Source organism: Vitis vinifera, chromosome 5 (assembly GCF_030704535.1).
Source record: "Vitis vinifera cultivar Pinot Noir 40024 chromosome 5, ASM3070453v1".
NCBI classification, from domain to species: domain Eukaryota; kingdom Viridiplantae; phylum Streptophyta; class Magnoliopsida; order Vitales; family Vitaceae; genus Vitis; species Vitis vinifera.
The window spans coordinates 2,326,663-2,350,210 of NC_081809.1; the positions used below are offsets into that span (position 1 = coordinate 2,326,663).

The following is a 23,548-nucleotide window of genomic DNA, read 5'->3' on the forward strand; positions in this document are numbered from 1 at the left end:
ATGAGTATTCCGGGTTTTTGGTGGAGATCTTGGGCAGCAAAGAACCAGAAGGAGGGTGGTGAGCTGAGTGAGACGCATTTCAAAGAAGAAAACTTAGAGAAAGGGAGCTTAGCAGGAGAGGAGGGAGCTTTGTTGATTCTGTGAGGAAGAGAGGGTGCTCAACTTGCAATTCACTTATGTTTCTAATTCCATCTTCTTTATTTATTCATTCATTACGTTGATCATACATGTTTTGCTTTATTTTATATCCTGATATTTTTTATTCATCTATTGACCAATCAATTGTCATAATTCTCTTAATTTATTTAGTAGAAACCTAACTTTTAGGACTTAAAAAAAGGGTTATAGTTTTTCATATTACCTTTCTAATAGGTAACTTAACTTTCATACCATACTCGATTTTTCAAAGACTTGTCAAAAATCACATTTAAGGTTTTTCTTTTTTACTTTATTTTTTCTTTTAAAAATAAAACTTTTTCTAAAATCAGTTTTTCAGATATAAAAAGTAAGTCTCACCATTGAGTATGAACACATGCGAAAAATACGGGATCCACTAGATAGTTTAAAAAATCTAATAGAAAAATACGGGATCCACTAGCTAGTTTAAAAAATCTATGTAAAAAGGGAACTACACAAAATAAAATTTGTAGTATATGATCTTAGTTTCTAATTAATTTTTTCTTCTTCCTTTCTTTCCTTTTATTGTATACAAAAAGGAAAAATCCCTTTATGACACTTTAATTTTTAAACAAAACCCAAATGTTCAAAGGAAAAATGTCCTTGTTAGGAAATTAATTCTTATATTTAATATAAAATTATATATTAAGTTTTTATAGGTTTTACATACTTCAATTTTTAAATAAAATAATATATTTGAATGTCTCAAATAGCCATATCTCCTCTTTTCTTTCTTTTCTTCTCTCTTGTGTTAGGAATTTGGGACACTTCCTAACAATCTCCACCTTAGAACAAATTCCATGAAGTTAATCTTCAATCTCTCCATGACACAAACCTTTTTGTATCATATCACCACGAAAGAGCAATCGACTCCAACTTCAGTGAAAATTCCTTTTGTTTTCATCTTATGTGCTTTGTGATCTTTTACTTTTCCAGAAATCTTCAACCCAAGCTCTGATACCAATTGTTATGCCAGCCAAAGCTATGATGCCACAATGTTAGTTCAAAAATACAAAGATAAAACAATCACACATACGGTACATGAGGTTTTAACGTGGTTCGACCAACCATGCCTACGTCCACGGATGAGAGAGAATGATTCCACTATACAATAGAGAATATTACAGAGGACAGAACCAAATACAACTATTGGGTTCCCGAAACATCACATGTTTCCCCACTCCTTGTATCCATACCCTACTATGAGTCATCTCGCTCCACAGAGTACCTCTCGTTCTTCTTCACATCTCTATCCACCTCGTATAGTCTCTACAAGTCCATCTCCATCTTATAACTTTTTCCCCTCATGACCTAGAATATTTTTAGAGATATTTCCAACAATCTTCCTTATTCTATAAGAAAGTCTAATATTACAATAATATATCAACCTAGAAATATTCTATATAATATTCTTTACAAAAAATGAATCTATACTAATTAGGTCGAATTCTCAACCTATGAGAAACAAAAAATAGAGAAAACATATGCCAAAGAAAAACAATCACACGCACAAGACAGTATTTACGTGATTCAGCAATTTGCCTACGTCCACGGAGTTGCAGGAATATCACTATTATCAGGAAAGAATACAGAGTACTTCAATCGGCTACAATATTTTCCCTCTATATATAACACGACAACCACACCACACTAAAAACCCCTAATTACAAAAGGTGGTTCCACAATGGGCTAAACGGTCCCAAAAGCCCAAGCCTTCGCTCCATGGACTAAGACTCAGTAAATTTCCCATTAGAAAACCACACAATATTATTCGGGTTGGGTCGCCAAACCGGATCAAACAAAACTAGGCTCCACAAAGCCCGACAAATCTCCCACTTGAAGACTAGTTCAATCACCAACATCAAACCGTTATCCTCCAAGAAACAATCCCTCATCCCTGCAACTCATCCTCTTGTCCTCATGCTAGAAGACCAATTGAAGCTGCGCACAGCTTCAACTTCTCAATAGTGACACCCTTAGTCAACATGTCTGTCGGGTTCTTAGATCCACAAATCTTCTCAAATATTACTAGTTTATCTTTAACAAGGTAACGGATAAAGTTGTATTTTGTTTGTATAAACTTCGACTTTGAATGAAAAGCCAAATTTTTGGCAAGGAAAATTGCACTCCGATTATCACTATGTAGAATGTCTATCTTCTGCTTCTTACCCAATTCATCTAAGAAACCATGTAGCCAAATCATCTCCTTTCTAACTTCAGTTGCTGCAACATACTCAGCTTCTGTAGTAGACAAAGTAACAATCTTCTGTAGATTTGAAGCCCATGATATAGCTATACCACCTAGAGTAAAAACAAACCTAGTAGTACTCTTTCTACTATCAATATCGCCATCAAAATCAACATCTACATAACCCTACAGTTTCAAAATTGCACCTGTGAAGCAAAGACATGTATCTAATGAACCCTTCAAATATCTTAGAATCCACTTGACTACCTCCCAATGCTGTTTTCCAAGCATACTCATGAATCTACTCACAATTCCCACTGCATGTGCAATGTCTGGCCTTGTACACACCATAGCATACATCAAGCTGCCAATAGTTGAGGCATAGGGCACCTTACTCATATGGTCTCTTTCTTCTCCTATCTTCGGTGACTGTTCTTTACTTAATTTGAAATGACTACCCAAGGGTGTGCTCACTAGTTTAGCTTCATTCATGTTGAACCTGCTGAGACCTTTCTTCACATACTCTGACTGTGAAAGCTACAATGTACCATTAGCCTTGTCTCTAATGATTCTCATACCAAGGATTTGCTTTGCAGCTCCTAAATCCTTCATTGCAAACTGTTTGGACAATTGCTTCTTCAAATCATTAATTTTCTCAATGTCAAACCCTACAATAAGCATATCATCCACATATAACAGTAATATGATGTAAGAATTGTCAAAAGACTTAACATAACAACAGTGATTAGCTTCACATCTCTTGAACCCAATTTTATGCATAAAACTGTCAAACTTCTTGTACCACTGTCTAGGAGCTTGTTTAAGGCCATACAAGCTCTTTCTCGGTTTGCAGACTAGATTCTCTTGTCCCTGAACAATGAACACTTTTGGCTGAATCATGTAAAGGTCTTCCTCCAAGTCACCTTGAAGGAATGCTATCTTCACATCTAACTGCTCAAGATGGAAGTTTTCTACAACCACCATTCCCAGTACAAGTCTGATTGTTGACATCTTCACAATTGGAGAAAATATCTCTGTGTAGTCAATGCCCTCCTTCTGCTAGAACCCTTTAACAACTAATCTGACCTTGTAACGTTTGCTACCATCATGCTCATTCTTTATTCTGCATATCCACTTGTTGTGCAAAGCCTTCTTTCCTACTAGCAATTCAGTCAGTTCCCATGTCTAATTCCCCAACAAGGAATCCATCTCATTCTTCATGGCTAACTCCCACTTACTTGAATTCTCATCTTGCAAGGCTTCATCGTAACACTCTGGCTCACCTCCATTAGTCAACAGGAGATAATTTAAAACAAGTGAATAACGCTATGGAGGTCTAATGTTCCTGGAATATCTACGAACTTCAACTACAGGTGTACTCAGATCTACTTGTGAATTTACATTCTCCTTATCTTCTTCACCCCCTTTTTGGACAGTATTTTCAGTCAATTCATCTAAGTTGACAAACTCAGATTTCTTTTAATCTATCTTTGTAACATTTGACACTACAGTTAACCTGTCCTTGTACATAACCTGTTAATTAAATATCACATTTCTATTTCTGATAATTTTCCTATTTTGTTCATCTCAAATCCTATAGCCAAATTTCTCATCACCATAGCTAATGAAAAAACATATTTTAGACTTTGCATCAAGTTTACTACGAGCATCAAAATCAATATGAACATAAAAAACACAGCAAAAAACTTTTAAATGTGAAAACTTTGCCTCTTTACCGCTCCAAACCTTCTCAGGAAGTCTGAACTTCATGGGAACTGATGGTCCTCGATTTATCAGGTAAGCTGCAGTGCTAATAGCATCGGCCCAAAAAGTTTTTGGTAGTCCAACATGCCTCATACTTCTAGCACGCTCATTGAGAGTTATGCTCATGCGCTCAACCATACCATTCTGCTGTGGTGTCCCAGGAATGGTTTTCTCCATCCTAATTCTCTATGCCGCACAATACTCTCTGAACCCTCCATCTATGTACTCTCCTCCATTATCTAACCTCAAACATTTTACTTTCAAACCTATTTCTGTCTCAACCATGACTTTCCACTTCTTAAAAGTTTCAAATACATCAGATTTATTTTTCAGAAAATAAACTCATACATTTCTGCTTGAGTCATCAATAAAAGTGATGTAGTACCTTGAACTTCCAAGTGATGCAACCGGAGAAGGCCCCCACAAATCAGTGTGTATTAGTTCCAATTTTTCAGCCTTCGGTGTCCTGCCAGTTTTCAAGAAGCTTACTTTTTTTTGCTTTCCTAAGATGCAACTTTCATACATGTCAAAATCAATGGACTTCAATTTTGGTAGTTTTCCTTTTGATAACAACATCTTCATCCCTTTCTCACTCATGTGACCAAGTTTGTGGTCATAGGCTTGTATCAGTACTTGCATCAGCAACTGCAATTGTGTCTCTTAGACATGAGGTCATATACAGAATACCAGTCTTCTTTCCACGAGCCAATACCCTAGCTCCTTTTGTAACCTTCCAAGTACCACTAACAAATAGTAGTGCATGTCCTTCATCATCAAGTTGTCCAACAAAAATCAGATTCCTCCTCAGGTCAGGAATATGTTGAACCTTCTCCAGTAACCAAACAGACCCATTGGGCAACAATATCCGGACGTCTCCCAGACCCACAACATCCAAGGCTGAACCATAAGCCAAATACACCTTACCAAAGTCACCTGCAGCATAATTCTGTATGATTTCTCGGTGTAGAGTGGTATGAAATGAAGCTCCTGAATCCAAAACCCAATCATCAAGTGGACTGTCTCCTGTACGAAGTAATGCATCTTGTACCTCTTCTGTTATAGCATTAGTAGAATCATCTTCATTTTTCTTCTTAGGACTTTTGCATTGCCTTCTAAAGTGACCTATTTTCCCATAGTTCCAGGATTGTACTTGTTGGCCTAATCTAGATTTGCTTCTGTTCCGATTAGAATTTCTGGATTTTGATCTACCCCGATTTGAATTTATGTCATTACCTCTACCTCTTGTCTCAAGGTTTAGGGTAGAACCAAATCCTAAGGTTTCGCCTACATCTTTTCGGTGAATCTCCTCAACCAGAATTAAATCTCGTATATCATTGTACTTGAGCTTTTCCTTTCCCATAGAATTGCTTACTGCCATCCTCATTGCCTCCCAACTATTTGGCAAAGAAGCCAAGACGATTAGAGCACGAATCTCATCATCAAAATCAATTTCTACAGACGAAAATTGATTTGTGATTGTATTAAATTCATTCAAATGTTGTGTTATTGATGCATTCTCTGCCATCTTCAAATTGAACAATTTTTTCATCAGATGCACCTTATTGTTTGCGAACGACTTTTCATACATACTGGACAAAGCCTTCATCAGATCTGCTGTGGTCTTCTCCTTTACAACATTGTGTGCAACAGACTTAGATAGAGTTAACTTAATAACTCCTAAAACCTGTTTGTCAAGAAGCACCTATTCCTCAGCCTTCATACTCTCAGGTTTTGTCCCCAAAAGGGGCAGATGCAATTTCATCCCATAGAGATAATCTTCAATCTGCATCCTCCAATATGCAAAGTCTATGCCATCAAACTTTTCTATTCCAGACGTCTTTCCTGCTTCCTCTGTCATTGCTCCCACTCAAACCTAACCCTAGGCTTTGATACCAGTTGAAGGGAATAGGCCGAATTCCCAACCTGTGAGAAACAAAAAAAATAGAGTAAATACACGCCAAAGAAAAACAATCACACGCACAAAACAGTATTTACGTGGTTCAGCAATTTGCCTACATCCACGGAGTTGCAAGGATATCACTATTATCAGGGAAGAATATAGAGTACTTCAGTCAGCTACAATATTTTCTCTCTATATATAACACAGTAACCACACCACACTAAAAAAACCCTAATTACAAAATGCGGTTCCACAATGGGATAAACGGGCCCAAAAGCCCAAGCCTTCGCTCCATGGACTAAGACTCAGTAAATCTCCCATTAAAAAACCACGCAATATTATTCGGGTCGGGTCGTCAAATCGGATCAAACAAAACTAGGCTCCACAAAGCCTAACATCTTGTAATTTGTATAAGGCAAGGATATTTCTATTAACATTTTAAAAAAAAATTAGAAGGAAGTTAATGAAGTTGACATTTTTTATAAATCCTATAAGTTATAACGAGCTAATTTGCATTGGTGATGTAAAATTATTTGTTTTCTCCAGTGTTAAATTAAAATAAAATATAATATAATAAAAATATAATACATTTTCTAGTTCTTTATATTTAATATATATATATATATATATATATATATATATATATATATATATATATATATATATAAGAATTAACAAAAAAAAATAGCAAAGGATTTCATTAGAAAATTTACAATAATTTTACCAAAATTTGCATAAAAAATTTAATTTTTTTAAAACAATTGAATAATTTCTCTAATAAACTCTAGGATTTCTCTAATAATTTCACTGCAAATGAGCCAAAGTAATGAAACTTTTTATTTAAAAATTATATATAATTTTTACAGTGAAGTATCATTGTAAATGTGCCATTGTTTAATCAATCATTAAAATCCAAATTGTTTAAAATTTTCAAAATCATAAGAGAAACTACTTTTAAAATATTATTTAATAAAATATTAAATATAAAATTACAAAAATTTTAATAAATAAAAAAATTTAAAAACCTTTCATTTATTAGAAAAGTACATAAAACCAAAATTTTTATATAAACAAATAAAAGTTGAAAAAGTTAAAAGTTAATAGATTGAAACAATGAAAAATGGATTAGAATGAAAAATGCAATGATAAGTAAGTATATTAAATAGATTTATAAAAGATTTTCCTTGTTTTTTATATCATTGTTTAAAATTTATGAAATTAGATTCATTTAATCCCAATTATATATCATATTAATTTGGATTCATTTTGAACTGAAATTGAGATTTATTTTTTTAAGTAGTGATTTTTTGTTTTTTACTTTTTAAATTTTTCGAAAAAATCATTGTTGATATATATGGCTTTGTTTGGTAATTATTTTTTAAAATAATTATGAAAAAATAGTTTTTAAGAACAATTTTTAAAAATTGTTCTATGATGTTTTATAAAATAAAAGTTTATTTGGGAATCTAAAATTGTTTTTAACCTATTTTTAATATTTTTAAATATACTTTAGAAATAATTTTATGTTCATAACTTTATTTTTAATTGTATAATTATTCTTTAAGACAACTCTAAAAAAACAACTTGAAACAACTGAAAACACTGGGTTATGGGCCTGCACTTTCTGAGCACATTATTTTGGATGCTGGTCTGATTCCAAACACAAAAGTTTCTAAGGATAGCAAATTTGACATTGATACAATTCAGCGTTTAGCCCAATCTGTCACTAAGTTTGAGAACTGGCTAGAAGATGTTATCTAAGGTGATCAAGTTCCAGAAGGTTATATTTTAATGCAGAATAAAAATTTTCTAATATGAGTCAAAGCGTAGATGCAAAGGAAGTTGCCCAAGAACAACCACTGCTTGGATTGGCTTGTGTTTAACCCTTCCAAGTTGAGACCATGTTTGCTAGCTCCTAATGGCCTTGAAGATTTCCTTCCTTAACAGGGTAAGTTTTTTTGCTTAAATGTCCATAGAATTGAATTTTAGCTACATGATAACAAGTTATTTACAACAGAGATGATGATAAAGCAGTTTCAATCATGTCACGCCATCGGTATCCAGTTGAAATTTGTCGAGTTTTTGAGCGTACTGCCACTACTAAGTTGCAAGCAGCCCTCACATCTCCCAAGGAATCGGAGAGCAATGAAGCAGTCAAGGCCAGTGAGGGTGGAAATAAAGTGTCTGATGCGCCTAGAGAGAAGCAGGGTAACCGCAAAGGTGTGAAGTCATCTGAGCCAAGCAAAAATACTAATGATGGTGCTCGTGCCAAGCAAGCGACCTTGAAGGCTGTTCTTGGAGAGGCACTGGGTTATGGGCCTGCACTTTCTGAGCACATTATTTTGGATGCTGGTCTGATTCCAAACACAAAAGTTACTAAGGATAGCAAATTTGACATTGATACAATTCAGCGTTTAGCCCAATCTGTCACTAAGTTTGAGAACTGGCTAAAAGATGTTATCTAAGGTGATCAAGTTCCAGAAGGTTATATTTTAATGCAGAATAAGATTTTTGGAAAGGACTGCCCCCCATCTCAACCAGATCGTGGTAGCCAGGTTGTGGATGTGTTTTTTTTTTTTCTTTGTGTGCTAATCCAGAGTAGACTGTCATTTCCTTCCATTTTTGCTTTGATATGATATAATCAAGTTCCACATATGTGTGAATGTAAACATGTTTGTTTGGTTTACGATTAGAATAGTGTTATTCATTACGTGTTTTAATACCCTTTGCAGATCTATGATGAATTCTGCCCAATTTTATTGAACCAGTTCAAATCAAGGGAGTTTGTAAAATTTGAGACTTTTGATGCTGCATTGGATGAGTTCTACAGTAAAATTGAGGGTCAACGACCAGAACAACAACAAAAGGCAAAAGAGGTCTCTGCCATGCAGAAACTCAATAAAATACACGTGGATCAGGTCTTTAAATTATTGTCTGATATTTGAAGCCAATAGAATCATTTCCTTCTTTTAAGAAGAGTGGTTTCACATGCTTTCTAGCCTTTCAGCTAGTTGCTTGCTTGCAACTATGTTATAGTGACTTGGGCAGCAAGCAATGAGAATCTAGCCAATGCATCAGTGGTTGTATGGGCATGCTATGGTCATTCTCTCTTTACATGTCCAAAGGTTCTCTGCTAGAAATATTATTCAGTATTTTATGATCATTGCCATGTGTTATAGTCTCTTTCAACTTGATGCTGTAGGAAAATCGTGTGCATACACTGAAGAAAGAGGCTGACCGCTGCATTAAAATGGCAGAATTGATAGAATATAACCTAGAAGATGTTGATGCTGCCATATTAGCTGTCCGTGTTGCTTTGGCAAATGGTATGAATTGGGAGGATCTTGCCCGAATGGTGAAAGAAGAGAAAAAATCTGGAAATTCTGTAGCTGGCCTCATTGACAAGCTTTATCTTGAGAGAAATTGCATGACACTGCTGTTGAGTAACAACCTTGATGAAATGGATGATGATGAAAAGACACTTTCATGTGGATAAGGTGTGGTGGCATGATGCAATTTTTTTTTTTTTTTTTTTTTTGCATCTTAATGCGTCATAATAACAAAACTGCTTATGTTTACTTCCATTTGAAGGCATTCATGCAGATTCTAAATTACCATTAAGCTTATCTTGTTGGATGTGACATATGCTAATTTCCACTCTGGTTCACAGCTGTCTGATCAAACAAATTACAGATCATGTAAAGCCCATATCTTTATTCTTCAAACTTGTCATCTCTTTTCTTTTCACTTTCTAGGTAGAAGTTGATTTGGCACTTTCAGCACACGCGAATGCTCGGCGGTGGTATGAACAGAAGAAAAGGCAGGAAAACAAGCAGGAAAAGACTATTATAGCTCATGAAAAAGCTTTTAAAGCTGCTGAAAAGAAGTCTTGCGTCCAGCTTTCACAGGTAGGAGAACATTACAGTTGTTTTTCCCCTTTGATTTATTTTGTACTGATGCTATTTTCAAAATTTTGAATCATTAAATGCAGCTGGTCCTGAGTTATTGGCCCTTGGTATTATGTTACATGTGTGCTGTGAGGAAAGTTAGTACTTAACCGTATCTTCGCTGAAGATTCACAGGAATGAATGATTAGGACCTAAGTTGAATGTTTATTAGCATCTAGTTTGATTTAAATGATCTGAACAACACGGTACCCTTTGTATACTTCCTGTGTACCTTGTTGCGCTCTTTCTTTGGCACGTGTTTATAATATCTCACCATTACTTATAAAAAAACTAACAACACACCTGCCTCTCAGCACCAGAAGAATTACTAAGCATGATTTTAGTTTTGTTTTTAATTATTGGTTGAGCTTAAATGAACCATTAAGTTGTCTTTTCTCAATGGTCAAGTGTCTGAATCTTCTCATCTATAATTGTGCTGGAAAAAACCGTTGCCACAATTTCACATATGCGAAAAGTTCACTGGTTTGAGAAATTTAATTGGTTCATCAGCAGTGAGAATTATTTGGTTATCAGTGGACGTGATGCTCAACAGAACGAGATGATTGTCAAGCGTTATATGTCAAAAGGGGACCTGTAAGTAGATTTTCTCCATTAATAAACAAATTTAACTCTAAGAAGAGAAAATGGGCAAAAACCTTTATCTGTATGGGGAATATATCAAGGGGAAAAAAAGAGACGAAAAGGAAAGTGGCACTGGAAGTTAAGAGAGTTAAGGAGGAAAAAAATGAGGCCCAATTCCACCCATTACTATGCCACAAAAAAAGAAGTTTCAGATTCATACATTTCAAATCAACCAACAACAACTCCTCATCAACATTTTTGTTTTTCCAAAGGCACCTAAACACCTGTTGCAGAATACTACTCCACTACTCTTCCTCATAACTCCTATGACATGTTAATCCAACATTGACTCTCTATAAGTAGATATTATTTTATAAAATCTCTTTCAAATGTTTCTGACAGAAGGATCCTTTAATGATTTACACAAAAGTTTAACATGTCTTAGGCCAAATATTCAACCAATAAAAAGATTTATTGTGCATATTCATTAAATATTGTTAAATGCTAGTCTATTATTTGGTTTTGTTTTTTGTCCGTTGTTGTAGTACTTATTTTATTTTAGTTTGGTATTTTATTTTTTTATTTATTTTTTATTGAACACTTTCTTTGAATGAGAAGACTCAAAAGAGTTGTGTAAAGACTTAGAATTTCCAACTTATTGTAATACAGTCGTCAGCATTTTGGTGAAAGTATTTTTGAAGCTTACAGGCTTTAGTTATCTTTCTAATGCCAGGTAATTTCCTCTTCATCTATTTACTTTGTGGAAACCACCTCAATCACACTTACGTATCTTATTCCCCTACCTATGCAATTTGAGATTTAATAGACCTGTTTCTCCTATTAACATTAGGGGAGGCCTTTTCTGCTTTATGAATTAATCTTCACAAATATTTATTGTAAGTTATACTTTCTTGTCTCTTTTCATGTCAATCATGTACATTGGTAGACGTTATTAATTCTCTGAGTTATGAAATGGGATTTAGGAATTTAGGATTAAAGGGAAATACGATTTTATGAAATATGTCTTATCTAATTCATAGACCTCCATGATTTAAGCTTTTATCAGCTTGCTGTTATCCCTCTCAGCTGATTATTGTTATTATGGAATATGAATTGATCCAATAATGTGGAGTCTTAATATCCCTCTTTTTAAAAAAAAATAAAAATAAAAATCTGAAATCTTAATATCCCTGTTGTTTCTTCTGATATTGCTCATTTGATTATGAATTAGGTATATCCATGCAGATCTACATGGAGCTTCAAGTACTGTGATCGAGAACCACAAGCCTGAACATCCAGTACCCCCTCTTACTTAGAGCCAAGCAGGATGTTTCACTGTAAGTTGGTCATCTTTCAATATTCTTTTGGTATTATTTCATTTTATTGTGTCTTAAGAGTGAACAGCATATCTGCACTCTGAATTATTTAGCTTGCAATTTTTTTGTAAAATAGGTTTGTCACAGCCAGGCGTGGGATTCAAAGATTGTCACAAGTGCTTGGTGGGTTTATCCTCACCAGGTCAGTAAAACTGCTTCTACTGGGGAATATCTTACAGTTGGGAGTTTCATGATCCGTGGGAAGAACTTTCTTCCTCCACACCCTCTTATGATGGGCTTTGGCTTGTTATTTTGCTTAGATGAGAGCTCCTTGGGATCACATTTAAATGAAAGGCGGGTGAGAGGTGAGGAGGAAGGGGCACAAGATTTTGAGGAGAATGAATCTCTTAAAGGAAATTCTGATTCTGAGTCAGAGAAGGAAGAAACAGATGAAAAACGTACTGCAGAGTCAAAAAGCATAATGGATCCATCAACACATCAACCAATATTAGAAGGCTTTTCTGAAATTAGTTCTGCTCATAATGAATTGACCACCTCCAATGTTGGATCCATCAATTTTCCCGAAGTTCCTCTTGAAGAGAGGAATATGTTGAATGGAAATGATAGTGAGCATATAGATGATATTTCTGGAATACATGTTTCTTCTGTCAATCCACAACTTGAGGATCTCATTGATAGGGCTCTTGAACTTGGATCTAATACTGCATCTGGTAAGAAGTATGCTCTTGAAACTTCTCAAGTTGATTTGGAAGAACACAATCATGAAGACAGAAAGGCTAAAGTCAGAGAGAAACCTTATACTAGCTACCAAAGTCAGAGAAAAAAATGAACACAAATTTTGCGCCTGTAACAAAAGAAAACACTTCATTCCATTTGTTTAGCAGTTTAGATGTACACTTGTAGGTTCTGGCTTGCTTCATATGCTAGTGTATTTGATAAGTATGACCAACAGGCATAGGCGCAAAAACTGGGGTGTGAGAGTTTGGCAGTGCAATACTTTTGTTTCAGTGCCACTAAACAAGACAAGAACAACCAATCCTTCACTAAATGAAAGATGAAGTGCATGAAATCATGTAGCCTGGTCTATTTCTCAATACTAGCTACCAAAGCATTTTTTTTTTTTTTTTTTTACATCAGATCTACTTCCTTTCACCTCAATTATAACACCCAAAATCGAATACCACAATAAAAAAGTTGACCCCTCAGTTTGGAGCATTTGAAGAACAAGTATTAAGTCAAACCATCCAATTTTCATACTTTTGGGCCTATAGCGTCCCAAGATTTTTCTTCACTATCAAAAACAACTAAAAAGAATTCCTTAAAGCACTTCGAATTGAAATTACCAAGGTTTCAAAATTAAAAAACATCCTGCCCAAAAAAGGCATCCACCTGGAACCTTTTAGAACAAAATGAAATTATTAGAATCATTCCATTTTCCTAGTTTTTATACTACTGCAGCAATGAAACAAACATCTCAGGTGACAAAGAAGCCCTCTAACTACAAACACTATGTTTTACTTACCAAACCAAAACAATTGAAGTATGCAAATTCTACCAAAGAAAAAGAAAAAGTTATAGCATGATAAAATCATTGTATTTGTCAAATAATTCAAACTGAAAAGTAATAGCAACTTCAAGATCCAACAACAAAGCACAACATAAATTTGAAATTGTTTGTTATTAATCAAAAACTCTTAAAAATTAAATACCCTTTTGGGTTGATTTACCATTGGCAGTCAAAGAATTATTCCATTAATACTTCTCTCATGAGAAGCAACAACCCCTAAAGTTAGCTGCAAAGCAACTCAACAACCATTATGTTCAATCAATTATTGAAAATTTTAACTTAAAAGAAACTAAGCTTAGAACAGAAAAGGGATGGGATATTAGTGACCAAATAGTCACATTATAATTGAACACATTTATAATATGTCATACATACCAGTAGATGAATACAAACAAAACCAAATACTCATGTTATAATTAAACACATTAATAATGTTTCATACATACCAGTAGGTGAATATAAACCAAAAGTCATACATATAAAAACGCCAAGACAGTAATACCAACATGGAAAACAACACCACATGAAACAATAACAACAAGAGCAACCGCTCCTTGGACTGTGGATGGACTCCTACAACTCAAAATTCCTAGTCGAATCTGAAGGATGTTCACTATTGAGAGAATTAGAAAAATACATCCCAAGATTGAGCTAAAGATGGCACAAAGCATCACCTTTCGAATAGACTTTCTATTGAAGTGGCTTCTAAACTCTTTATTTGATTCAGCAGCATTGACAAGTTTGATCATTATCTTCAAGCCATGAGCCACCCATGATGATGTGAGAAAAAATGCAAAGGAAATGACCTCAAAGAACATCAGGGTCCTGATCGTGCTGATATTGGCATCGCAGCCAAGACGACCATCAATGCTATGTAGTCCTATGGTGGTGAGGGAGAATCCCAGAAATGAGGAGACAGCGTATAAGGAGTTGAAACTCACAACGGTATCAAGGGCAGCGAATTGAATGTCATCTCTTATCTCCTCTCTTGATTTTACTTGAATAACCCTGAAAATAAAAGTAATAGGTTAATTTATATTGATTTATAAAAGGAAGTAAAAAAATGTTGAAATTAAGATAGATACTGTTGGGCCTTCATTTCTGAGACAGTCTTGTAGCAGGTGCTGTAAATAAAAAACTGGTGAGAATTAGTTAAGAAAAAGAGTGGATAAAAGGCAAGAAAAAATATTTGCTATTATCAACTATGTAAAACAATAAATTTTCAATTAAAAAAAAATGAAAAAATGAACATAAATTATCAACGAGCATCATAGTTCAAGCCAGATAATCCCCGGACTGTAAAGTAAATAGTGATGATCGAAATTAATAATTAATAATTATTTACATCGAGGAAAATTGTTCGCCGAAATATCGGATATCGGTCGGGCCCGATATTCGAACCCGATTATCGATTTCCAGGAATATCGTTAAAAAATCGGCAAAATGGCCTATATTTCGACCGATAAATAGGCGATAAATCGCGAGTGGAGCTGACGGGCGGAGAACCCGGAAGAGAATTTAAAAAAATCGCCGATATTTCGGGAAATTTCCCGATATTTCCTACCAGTCCAGCCCGCGCACAGGATACAAAATCTGTCCAATTTTTTTTTTTAAAAAAACATAAAATGCTATTTGGGGTAATCTGATCATGATTTGCGGGCAAAGGTTGTGTTTTTCAGCCTGGCTCAAAAATCGTGGATTTAGGGTTCGTGAAATTTAAATCCAATGGCACAACAGCAAAGAGACCCCTAAAACAGATCCAGAAAACACAGGGAGCAAAAGAAAAGCAATTTTTCTTGGTTTTCTTTGGGGGTTTTGCATGGATTTTCTCGGAAATCAAACGACGATGAATTTTCCCGGAAATCGAATGGGGGTTGGATTTTCTTGGGAATCAAACGGGGGTTGCAAAAAAAATAATAATAACATGATTAGATTAGTACCTGCGAGGATTGAGAGTGGCAGAGGAAAATAGGGCTTTTTTAGGGATGCTCTCGCCTGGAGGACAACTTCAGGAAAGGCCTTCTTGATGCGCGAGTGAGAGAAGTGTGTGCCTTTTGATTTTTATATTTAGTAGAGATAAAAGAAAATAAACAAATCATGAGAACAATTTTCCTCTCTCTATAAATAATTATTAATTATCGACCTTTATTTTGATTATTAAATAAATTAATATTAATAAAAAGGTTGTTACTAGTATTTTAAATAAAATTTAAAAAATTAAATTTTAAATAAAATATTTTATATAAATTAATTTAATTTTTCATTTAAAAAATGTTTTAATAAAAATATTTTTACCTAAATGACAACTTCTTCTTAAAAAATTAATAATATTTCTTTCAAATATATTATATATAATTCTAAATTTTTATTTAATTTTACCACCAAATCTTATTATTATTTAAATATTATTAAATTTGGGATTTGAATGCATTAAATATTCCAATAAACAAGATTTGAAATTTATGATATGAAAGAAGCATAAATCATCATAGTAATTATGAAATTTGAAATTAATGAAAATATTCTAACAAACAAGATTTAAAATTTGTGGTATGAAAGAAACATTTTTTTTCCTTGAAGATTTAAAATTAATGAAAATATTTCATTAATATATATATATATATATATATATTCATTGTACTTGTTAATGGAAAATATTCTAACAAAAAGAATAAGAAATTTGTGATATGAAAGAATAATTTTTTTTCCTGAAATAATAAAATATTTTACTAAAACAATATTTGAAATTTGTGGTTGAGAAGAAATATTTTTTTTCTCTGAAATTTGTAATTAATGGAAATGTACGCATAAAACACTCCATAAGTGAAAATATTAGCAAAGGTTAGGTTAGAAAAAATAAATAATTATTATAAAATTATTGATTCCTTAAAGTGAAAATAATCGCATACTTTAGAAAACATAAACAATTACCATAAAATTATTGCAATGGTGATTGTCGGGTATGACCACTGCACCACTCACCAACTTATATTAAAAAATAGATAAATATTTAAATGCATTAAATATAATCATTTTTAAAATTATAAATAATAAGAACCCCATTAATATTTAGATATAATTTAGGTTGATTTTCCCTTTAAAAAAATTAGAGCTAAATATAGATACACTTAAAATGTTAATGGAAAATATTTATTGTACTTATTAATGGAACAGGCCCAACTGCCCCCATTTTCTCCCATTTTAGTTGTAACCCTCGTCACGCATGGTTCAAAGTCGCGGTATCGGTCACTAATTTGGAGGGCCCCGAGGCGTATCGGTTTGGTATCGGGCGATACGTAAAATAAGTTAATTAGAAAATTCAAAAAATTATAAAAATATTATGTAAATTATAAGAAAAATATATACAATTAAATAAGCTCAAAAAATTAATAAAATAAAATTGTCTCACATTTAACATTATTTAAATAGTTATAAAAGTACCTACTCAGAGTTATTTATGATAATGCTAATAAAAGAAAATTATTTTATTTCAAATATAATAATGTTTTTACTAACAAACATACAATACAATAATCAATTCCATGTTGAATGACGAGGGGGTTCAAAATCATTATCATCAGTCCTACGACGAGTATATGATTACTACTCAAAAAGTGTTATTTGATAGCTTGTAATTAACTCTTTTAAACACTTTTGAGTAGTAGTTATTACCTTTTAACCCAATTAACATATTAAGGATCCTTGCAATCAATTTTAATCAAATTGTGTTAAGTTTTGGTGTTTTGATAGCTTTTTGATCATCAAAGCAATCAGAGATTGAGGAGAGTCCTTAGGAATCCATGGCAAAGATGTCTGGACAGGGCGTCCGGACACACCATTGGAGAGCGGTGGAAAGTGGGTTGTAGCAAGGCTTGCTCACTATAGCCAATGTTTTCCATCCGGACAACATATCCGGATAGGATATGCTATCGTTCGGATGGAGTTGCTCCGGATAACATGGCGGTGCGTGTCCTCTTGGGAAATCCGAATGGAGTTGATTCGGATATAGCCTTGCGCACTCCGTGTCATCTGGGAGAGGGGTCCTTACACCTTGCACAAGCAAACGGTCCCCCTTGCGCAACATAGCTCAGTCCACCCGGGGAGGAATTCCGTGCGCCGACATTTTACATCCGGATATCTCACAGCCGGATGGGAGAGGAAGACGTTTCAACTTCTCCGGATAGATATATCCGGATCTTCTGATAGCGCTCATCCGGAGAGCATCTGCACCCGACATTTCAGATTACCCGGATTTTGCACAGTGACACGGTGTTCTCCTGAAGCTTCATGATATTTCCGACCGACATTTTAAGATATTTTGGGATATTTTGCTTTAGATATTTGATGTCTAAATCCCCAAACTCTCCTTGTAATCCACCTATCATAGGATTCCTTAGTCTTTAAGTAAGTACAAAGGGTGAATAACCTCTTATATATAGTGTGTAATCTTCTTTACAAAGATATCTATTATGTAATCAAAGGAAGAAAGAAATATATTTCATAGAGCACTTGCTCTGTTTTTCCTTCATATAATTGTTTTCTCGTTAGTTTTCTTACTAGCCAAACAAGCTTTGAGGAAGTTTCCTCAGAGAATGAGTGGCTAGACTTTTAGTTCCTTGGAGTTAAGGTTGCCGGGAAAGGTTCCAAGTGCATGAATTAGTAGCTTTGTGGTTTCAGTCTTTAATGAAGAGAAAGTGTGATCCTTTAATGATTTCTATGTTTTTAATTAACTTAAAACACCTTCAAGTCACTTGAGCCAACACTTGGTAAGGCACGTGATCTCCGTCCCTGGAGATGCACTTGTTTATCTCTTGCAAGCTTTTGGGAAGTGACTTAGAGGTAGGATTTTCTAGAATTACCAACACTTGGTAAGCTTTTGGACTCTAAGGAGACATCCATTAGTTATCTCTTGCGAGCTTGAGAAGGGAAGTCCAAAGTTAAAGATCACCTTGAATGGCAAATGTTAGGTGAAAGGCACGAGTCATTGCAAGTTGCATCAGTGAGAGGGATTTAGTGTTTGAACCCATAAAAGGGAAGCATTTGTACAGCACCGATTAAAGAATTGACTATATGTTAATTCTCTAATGCGAGGAAATGAACCAAATGACCAGAGCTTTGTTTTTGCATAAGGAACCTCCCCTGTGAATCTAAACCTCCAAGGAATGTTTTTCTTCATAAGTAATTTCCATTACTTTCTTTTTAGTTAACTTTAAACAAAACCTCATTTAAACAAAGTTTGTGTTTTATTTCTTAAGCTAACCTTGAAATGAAAAAGCACCAATTTACTTTGAATTGGTATCAGTTGAGAGTTGAAAACCCTTCCCAGTGAACGATCCTAGAGCCATTATGCTATATTAGCTAAGCTATCCTAATGCATGGTGATATAGGTTATAAATTTTGTTGATTACTCTCTCAATCAAAGAGCACCAGCTGGACATGAATCAGCTAAGACACCAATTGGGAATGAATCAGTATACAAATTAGGGTGGCAATTCCCGTAATGAGGATATGGTTGAAAGAGTTGTTCATAACTCGAATATGTTGGCTGAGATGATTGACTTGATGATCCATAATCAGGAAAATATGGTTTTGAAGGTTGTTCGGGATCAACACTATATTGATAGTATCCAAAACCTCGACAAGCAATGCTACTGCTATCAGAAGATTGATCATATCCATATGAATCACTAGCTTGTGTTCCAGTATTTGAATATCCCTCTGGATGCATAATTGGAAATCGATCAAAATCATTTCTACTAAAAGTACTAGAAGAGCTATTACAGTCTCTAAAGGTGTGATATGATCTACCATCTACCCCTCTGAAATACGGTCTTAATCTCATACCCAAATTTTGCAAGTGCCCATCGATACGGTGATAATTTGATTTATGATAATCATGCCCACTAGAATAATCATCATCACTAGGAAATGTAGTTAGTCTTTCCAAATACTTTCGTTGTTCCCATATCCCTAGTCGATATCCATGATCTGTATCTTGCGTGGTATAGTAATTTTCACCTCCTTGTGCCCATGACATGCTAGGATCTACTTGACTAACATAACTGCCCCCAATGCTACCATCTCCTCTAGTACCCTCACCAATGCCACCAACTCCTCTACTACCCCCACTAGTGCCACCACCCCGCCTATTGCCCTCATTGTCACCATTATCACTACTAGAATTTAAAGAAATTTTTCTAGAAGCCTTACCTTTACGGCGGGAATCAACATTTCTTTCTTGTGTAGCATTACTTGTACGCGTACTAACTCTACAATTTGTGGCACCATCTTCTTCATGAACTGTTTCTCTACCTTCTTCATTAGAGGGAAGACCTTTATCCAACCAATCCAAATTATCAGATGATAAAATAGGTTCCTCTCCTTCTCGTATCCACTCATCTAATATATCATCATCATTAAAGATATTATTCAGATCAATTGGATTGTATAAATCTTCATTGTTTCGTTCTTGCATCAAATTCTTAACTCGAAGTCACATATTGTAGTGCACATAAACTAACTTATGCAACTTTTTCATTGCCAAACGGTTGCGCAACTTTGTGTGAATCAATGATCATGTGCTCCAATTTCTTTCACAACCTGATGAAGAACAAGTTTGGCTTAAAATTTTAATAGCAATCTTTTGTAGATGTGGACCTTCGTCGCCATAGTTGTTCCACCATTCAACTATAATAAAGAAAATGCATACTTATTAATCACTATGATATATTTAACAAAAAATGATGATAATTTCTTATTTGTAATAGATGTAAATGTATTAAGTACTTGGAAGAGATTGATTTATTGCTTTCTTTGTAAGTGCACTTCCAAATTCTCATCCACTGTCAACAAATAATTTCACCTACATCATTAACATTTTTTTTTGTTAATGCACATTACATATACAAAATGTATTATATAAAGGTCACAAACTATTATTATACCTTGTTAATAGCTTTTGCTTGTCTATTCAAATCTAGCTTTAAACTCTTGATAACCTCCTTTAATCCAACTTTAATTTCCAAATGGTTGGAGAAGTGCTTTGAATATTGGAACATTGGATTTTAAAAATATGCCGGCATAAGTTAAATAATAATCGGTTTATAATAATTTGTACTGAAAAAAATAATAAAAAATATATAAATAATTTTTTTATTACCTGCAGCATGCAAATGGTTGTGCAATTGACCTTCCCACTTTCTATCAATGACTTCTCAATACTTTTCCCATTGCTTGACCGATGCCTTGATAGCCAATTTATCTCTATCCATTGCTTCATAAATGATTGATACTGTGGACTTTTTATCTTGATCAACCAATTTCAATACTTTGACGAGAGGTTCCATAATGGTTTGAACTTCCCCTATCTTCTTCAAAAATCGATCAGTTAAGATAAGGTTGGATACCTTATCTCTTAGACCTTTTCTGTTCCTATCTTTATTGAATTCATGCCACTTATTTGTTGTGCACATTCTCTTCAAATAAGCCTCATAACATATAAGACTCTCAAATGAAATGAATTAAGTGGCAAAACGGGTTATTCCCGACCTTAACATATTTATATCCTTGGTAAACACTTTCATTAAATTCACTACTTTCAAGTTATTATAAATAAATCTTGTGATCATCTTAGCTTGATCTAATGTCTCTTTAATCTATTTCATGCTTGCAATATCTTCAAGCATGAAATCAATACAGTGGGCTGCACAAAGAGACCAAAACAAATGTTTCCACTTCTCCATCAACAACATACTGACTACTTTAAAACTTGTCTCATTATCAGTGACTACTTGAACAACATTTTCCTTCCCAACCTCCTTTACAACTTATCCATAAGGGAAAAGATGTAGTCTACTGTCTTAGGTATATTGGTAGTGTCAATTGAAGAATGATATATTATACTTCTATCACAATAAATCATGAAATTGATGATAGGCTTTCAAGTCCTAGAAATCTAACCATCACACATGATTGTGCACCCATATATAAGTCATTTAGCCTTCAATGTTATTATATATACCTTAAGCTCTTGCAGCTCATCATCTAAATATGTATTTCCAATTTGGTATCCAGTGGGACCCTTGATGCCTGGACTTGTTTCTGCTATGGTATCAATCATTGATTGATAGTAAAGCCCACTGTCAGTTGCATTAAAGAGTATTGCATTAAAGAAAAATAATTTAGAAATAACTTTACATACTTTCTTCACACCTTCATTAGAAAACAAGTTTTTTTATTGATTTCTGCTTTGATGGGAACATGTAGGGGTCAATTCCTTTTGGAGGTATGCTAGCTCATTCTCTTACACTGAAGCTACATGTCAATCTGCGTTTAATCCTAGCATTAGAAGGTTGTGAGGAACTACCACCCTTCTGATGTTTTTGTCTACCTTCTTCAAAAATTCGACGAATTTCTTTCATTGCTTGTTTCATTTGTCTTCTTTCAAAATCAGACATAGCAACTTCCTCAATTTCATCATCAGAATCACCCTCATCATTTTCATAGAAATTTTCTTTATTTAAGGAACTCAAAAGTCGTTCATTTTCTTTTTTTTCTTTATTTGTGTTTTTTCTTTTAAAGTATCAGACATATGTTGTCTAACACTATATGACACTTCTACCGATACACGTGGACATCCTTCCACTTGTCCGGATATATGTGCGATGTGTTGCTTTAATCTTGTTATACCGCTATGTATGACTTTCCCACAATATTTACACTTTGTGGTTCTTCTACTACCACCAACAAGTTCTACATGCTCCCAACTAATATAATGTTTTGAAGTCATTTTGAAATATTAACCTAACCATGTATAAAAGGAAAACAACTTACTTTTCAAATTAAATATATATAAACACATTTATATAAGAATTATAATATTCAATTTTCCACTCACTTATATGTTTCATATTGTTACCATATAAAAATAAATTCTACTAAAAAAACAATAAACACGATCTCACCTAAGTACATCATTTTTTGTCTTCCACTTATTTATATGTTTTTTAATTAAAATAAATAATAGTTAAATAAATGAATATTTTTTTTTAAAAAAATCTTTTAAAAAAGTTTGTTTTGATAATTATTGATTTCCTATTGTAATTTAATTGTAGAATATTATAAAATAAAAAATCTACATGATCTAATGAAGTAAAATTGATTCAAATATAAATGTAATTAACCATGTAAATGCATACCCTTCATTCCGTATTATTAAATCATTTATGATTATTTGAAAAAAAAATTATTAATTTTCTAATGTAATTTAATTTTGCAATATTATAAGATAAAAACATAAATTAAAAATACAATATCTATACCATATAAACTTTACCATATAAATGTACTTTATATTTCTATACCATACAAAAATAATTTAGTGAACCAATTTATTGTTTTGATAATTATTGATTTCCTATTATAATTTAATTGTATAATATTATAAAATAAAAAATCTACATGATATAATGAAGTAAAATTGATTCAAATATAAATGTAATTTACCATCTAAATGCATACCCTTCATTCTATATTATTAAATCATTTATGATTATTTGAAAAAAATTAAATAATTATTAATTTTCTAATGTAATTTAATATTGCAATATTATAAGATAAAAATATAAATTAAAAATACAATATATATATATATATACCATATAAATTTTACCATATAAATGTACTTTATATTTCTATACCATACAAAAATAATTTAGTGAACCAATTTATTTTTTGATAATTATTGATTTCCTATTGTAATTTAATTGTAGAATATTATAAAATAAAAAATCTACACGATATAATGAAGTAAAATTGATTCAAATATAAATGTAATTTTTCTATATCATGTAAATACATACCCTTGATTCCATATTATTAAATCATTTATGATTATTTGAAAAAAAATTGTTTTAAATAATTATTAATCTCCTAATGTAATTTAATTTTGTAATATTATAAGATAAAAACATAAATTAAAAATACAATATTTGTACCATATAAATGTATTTTATATTTTTGTACCATACAAAAAGAATTTAGTGAACCAATTTAATATTATAAGATAAAAAAAAATCACATAATTTA

At 33.1% G+C, this 23,548-nt stretch overlaps 1 protein-coding gene and 1 pseudogene across 2 annotated transcripts; one reads left to right on the forward strand and one right to left on the reverse strand.

The window, feature by feature from the left end:
* Positions 1-12,342, forward strand: LOC100252812 (uncharacterized; annotated as a pseudogene).
* Positions 12,343-13,844: 1,502 nt separating this feature from the next.
* Positions 13,845-15,561, reverse strand: LOC132253765 (uncharacterized). 2 transcript variants are annotated; one of them, XM_059736735.1, is made up of 3 exons: positions 15,403-15,561; positions 14,548-14,586; positions 13,845-14,470 (listed from the first exon to the last, which is right to left on the reverse strand). In XM_059736735.1, exons 2-3 carry the CDS (start codon positions 14,559-14,561, stop codon positions 13,933-13,935), a joined length of 552 nt encoding a protein of 183 aa, XP_059592718.1. In that variant the 5' UTR covers positions 14,562-14,586; positions 15,403-15,561; the 3' UTR covers positions 13,845-13,932. The 2 variants fall into 2 exon arrangements, with proteins under 2 accessions (XP_059592718.1, XP_059592719.1); XM_059736736.1 differs by having other exon boundaries at positions 14,548-14,600; positions 15,403-15,559.
* Positions 15,562-23,548: the final 7,987 nt, after the last annotated feature.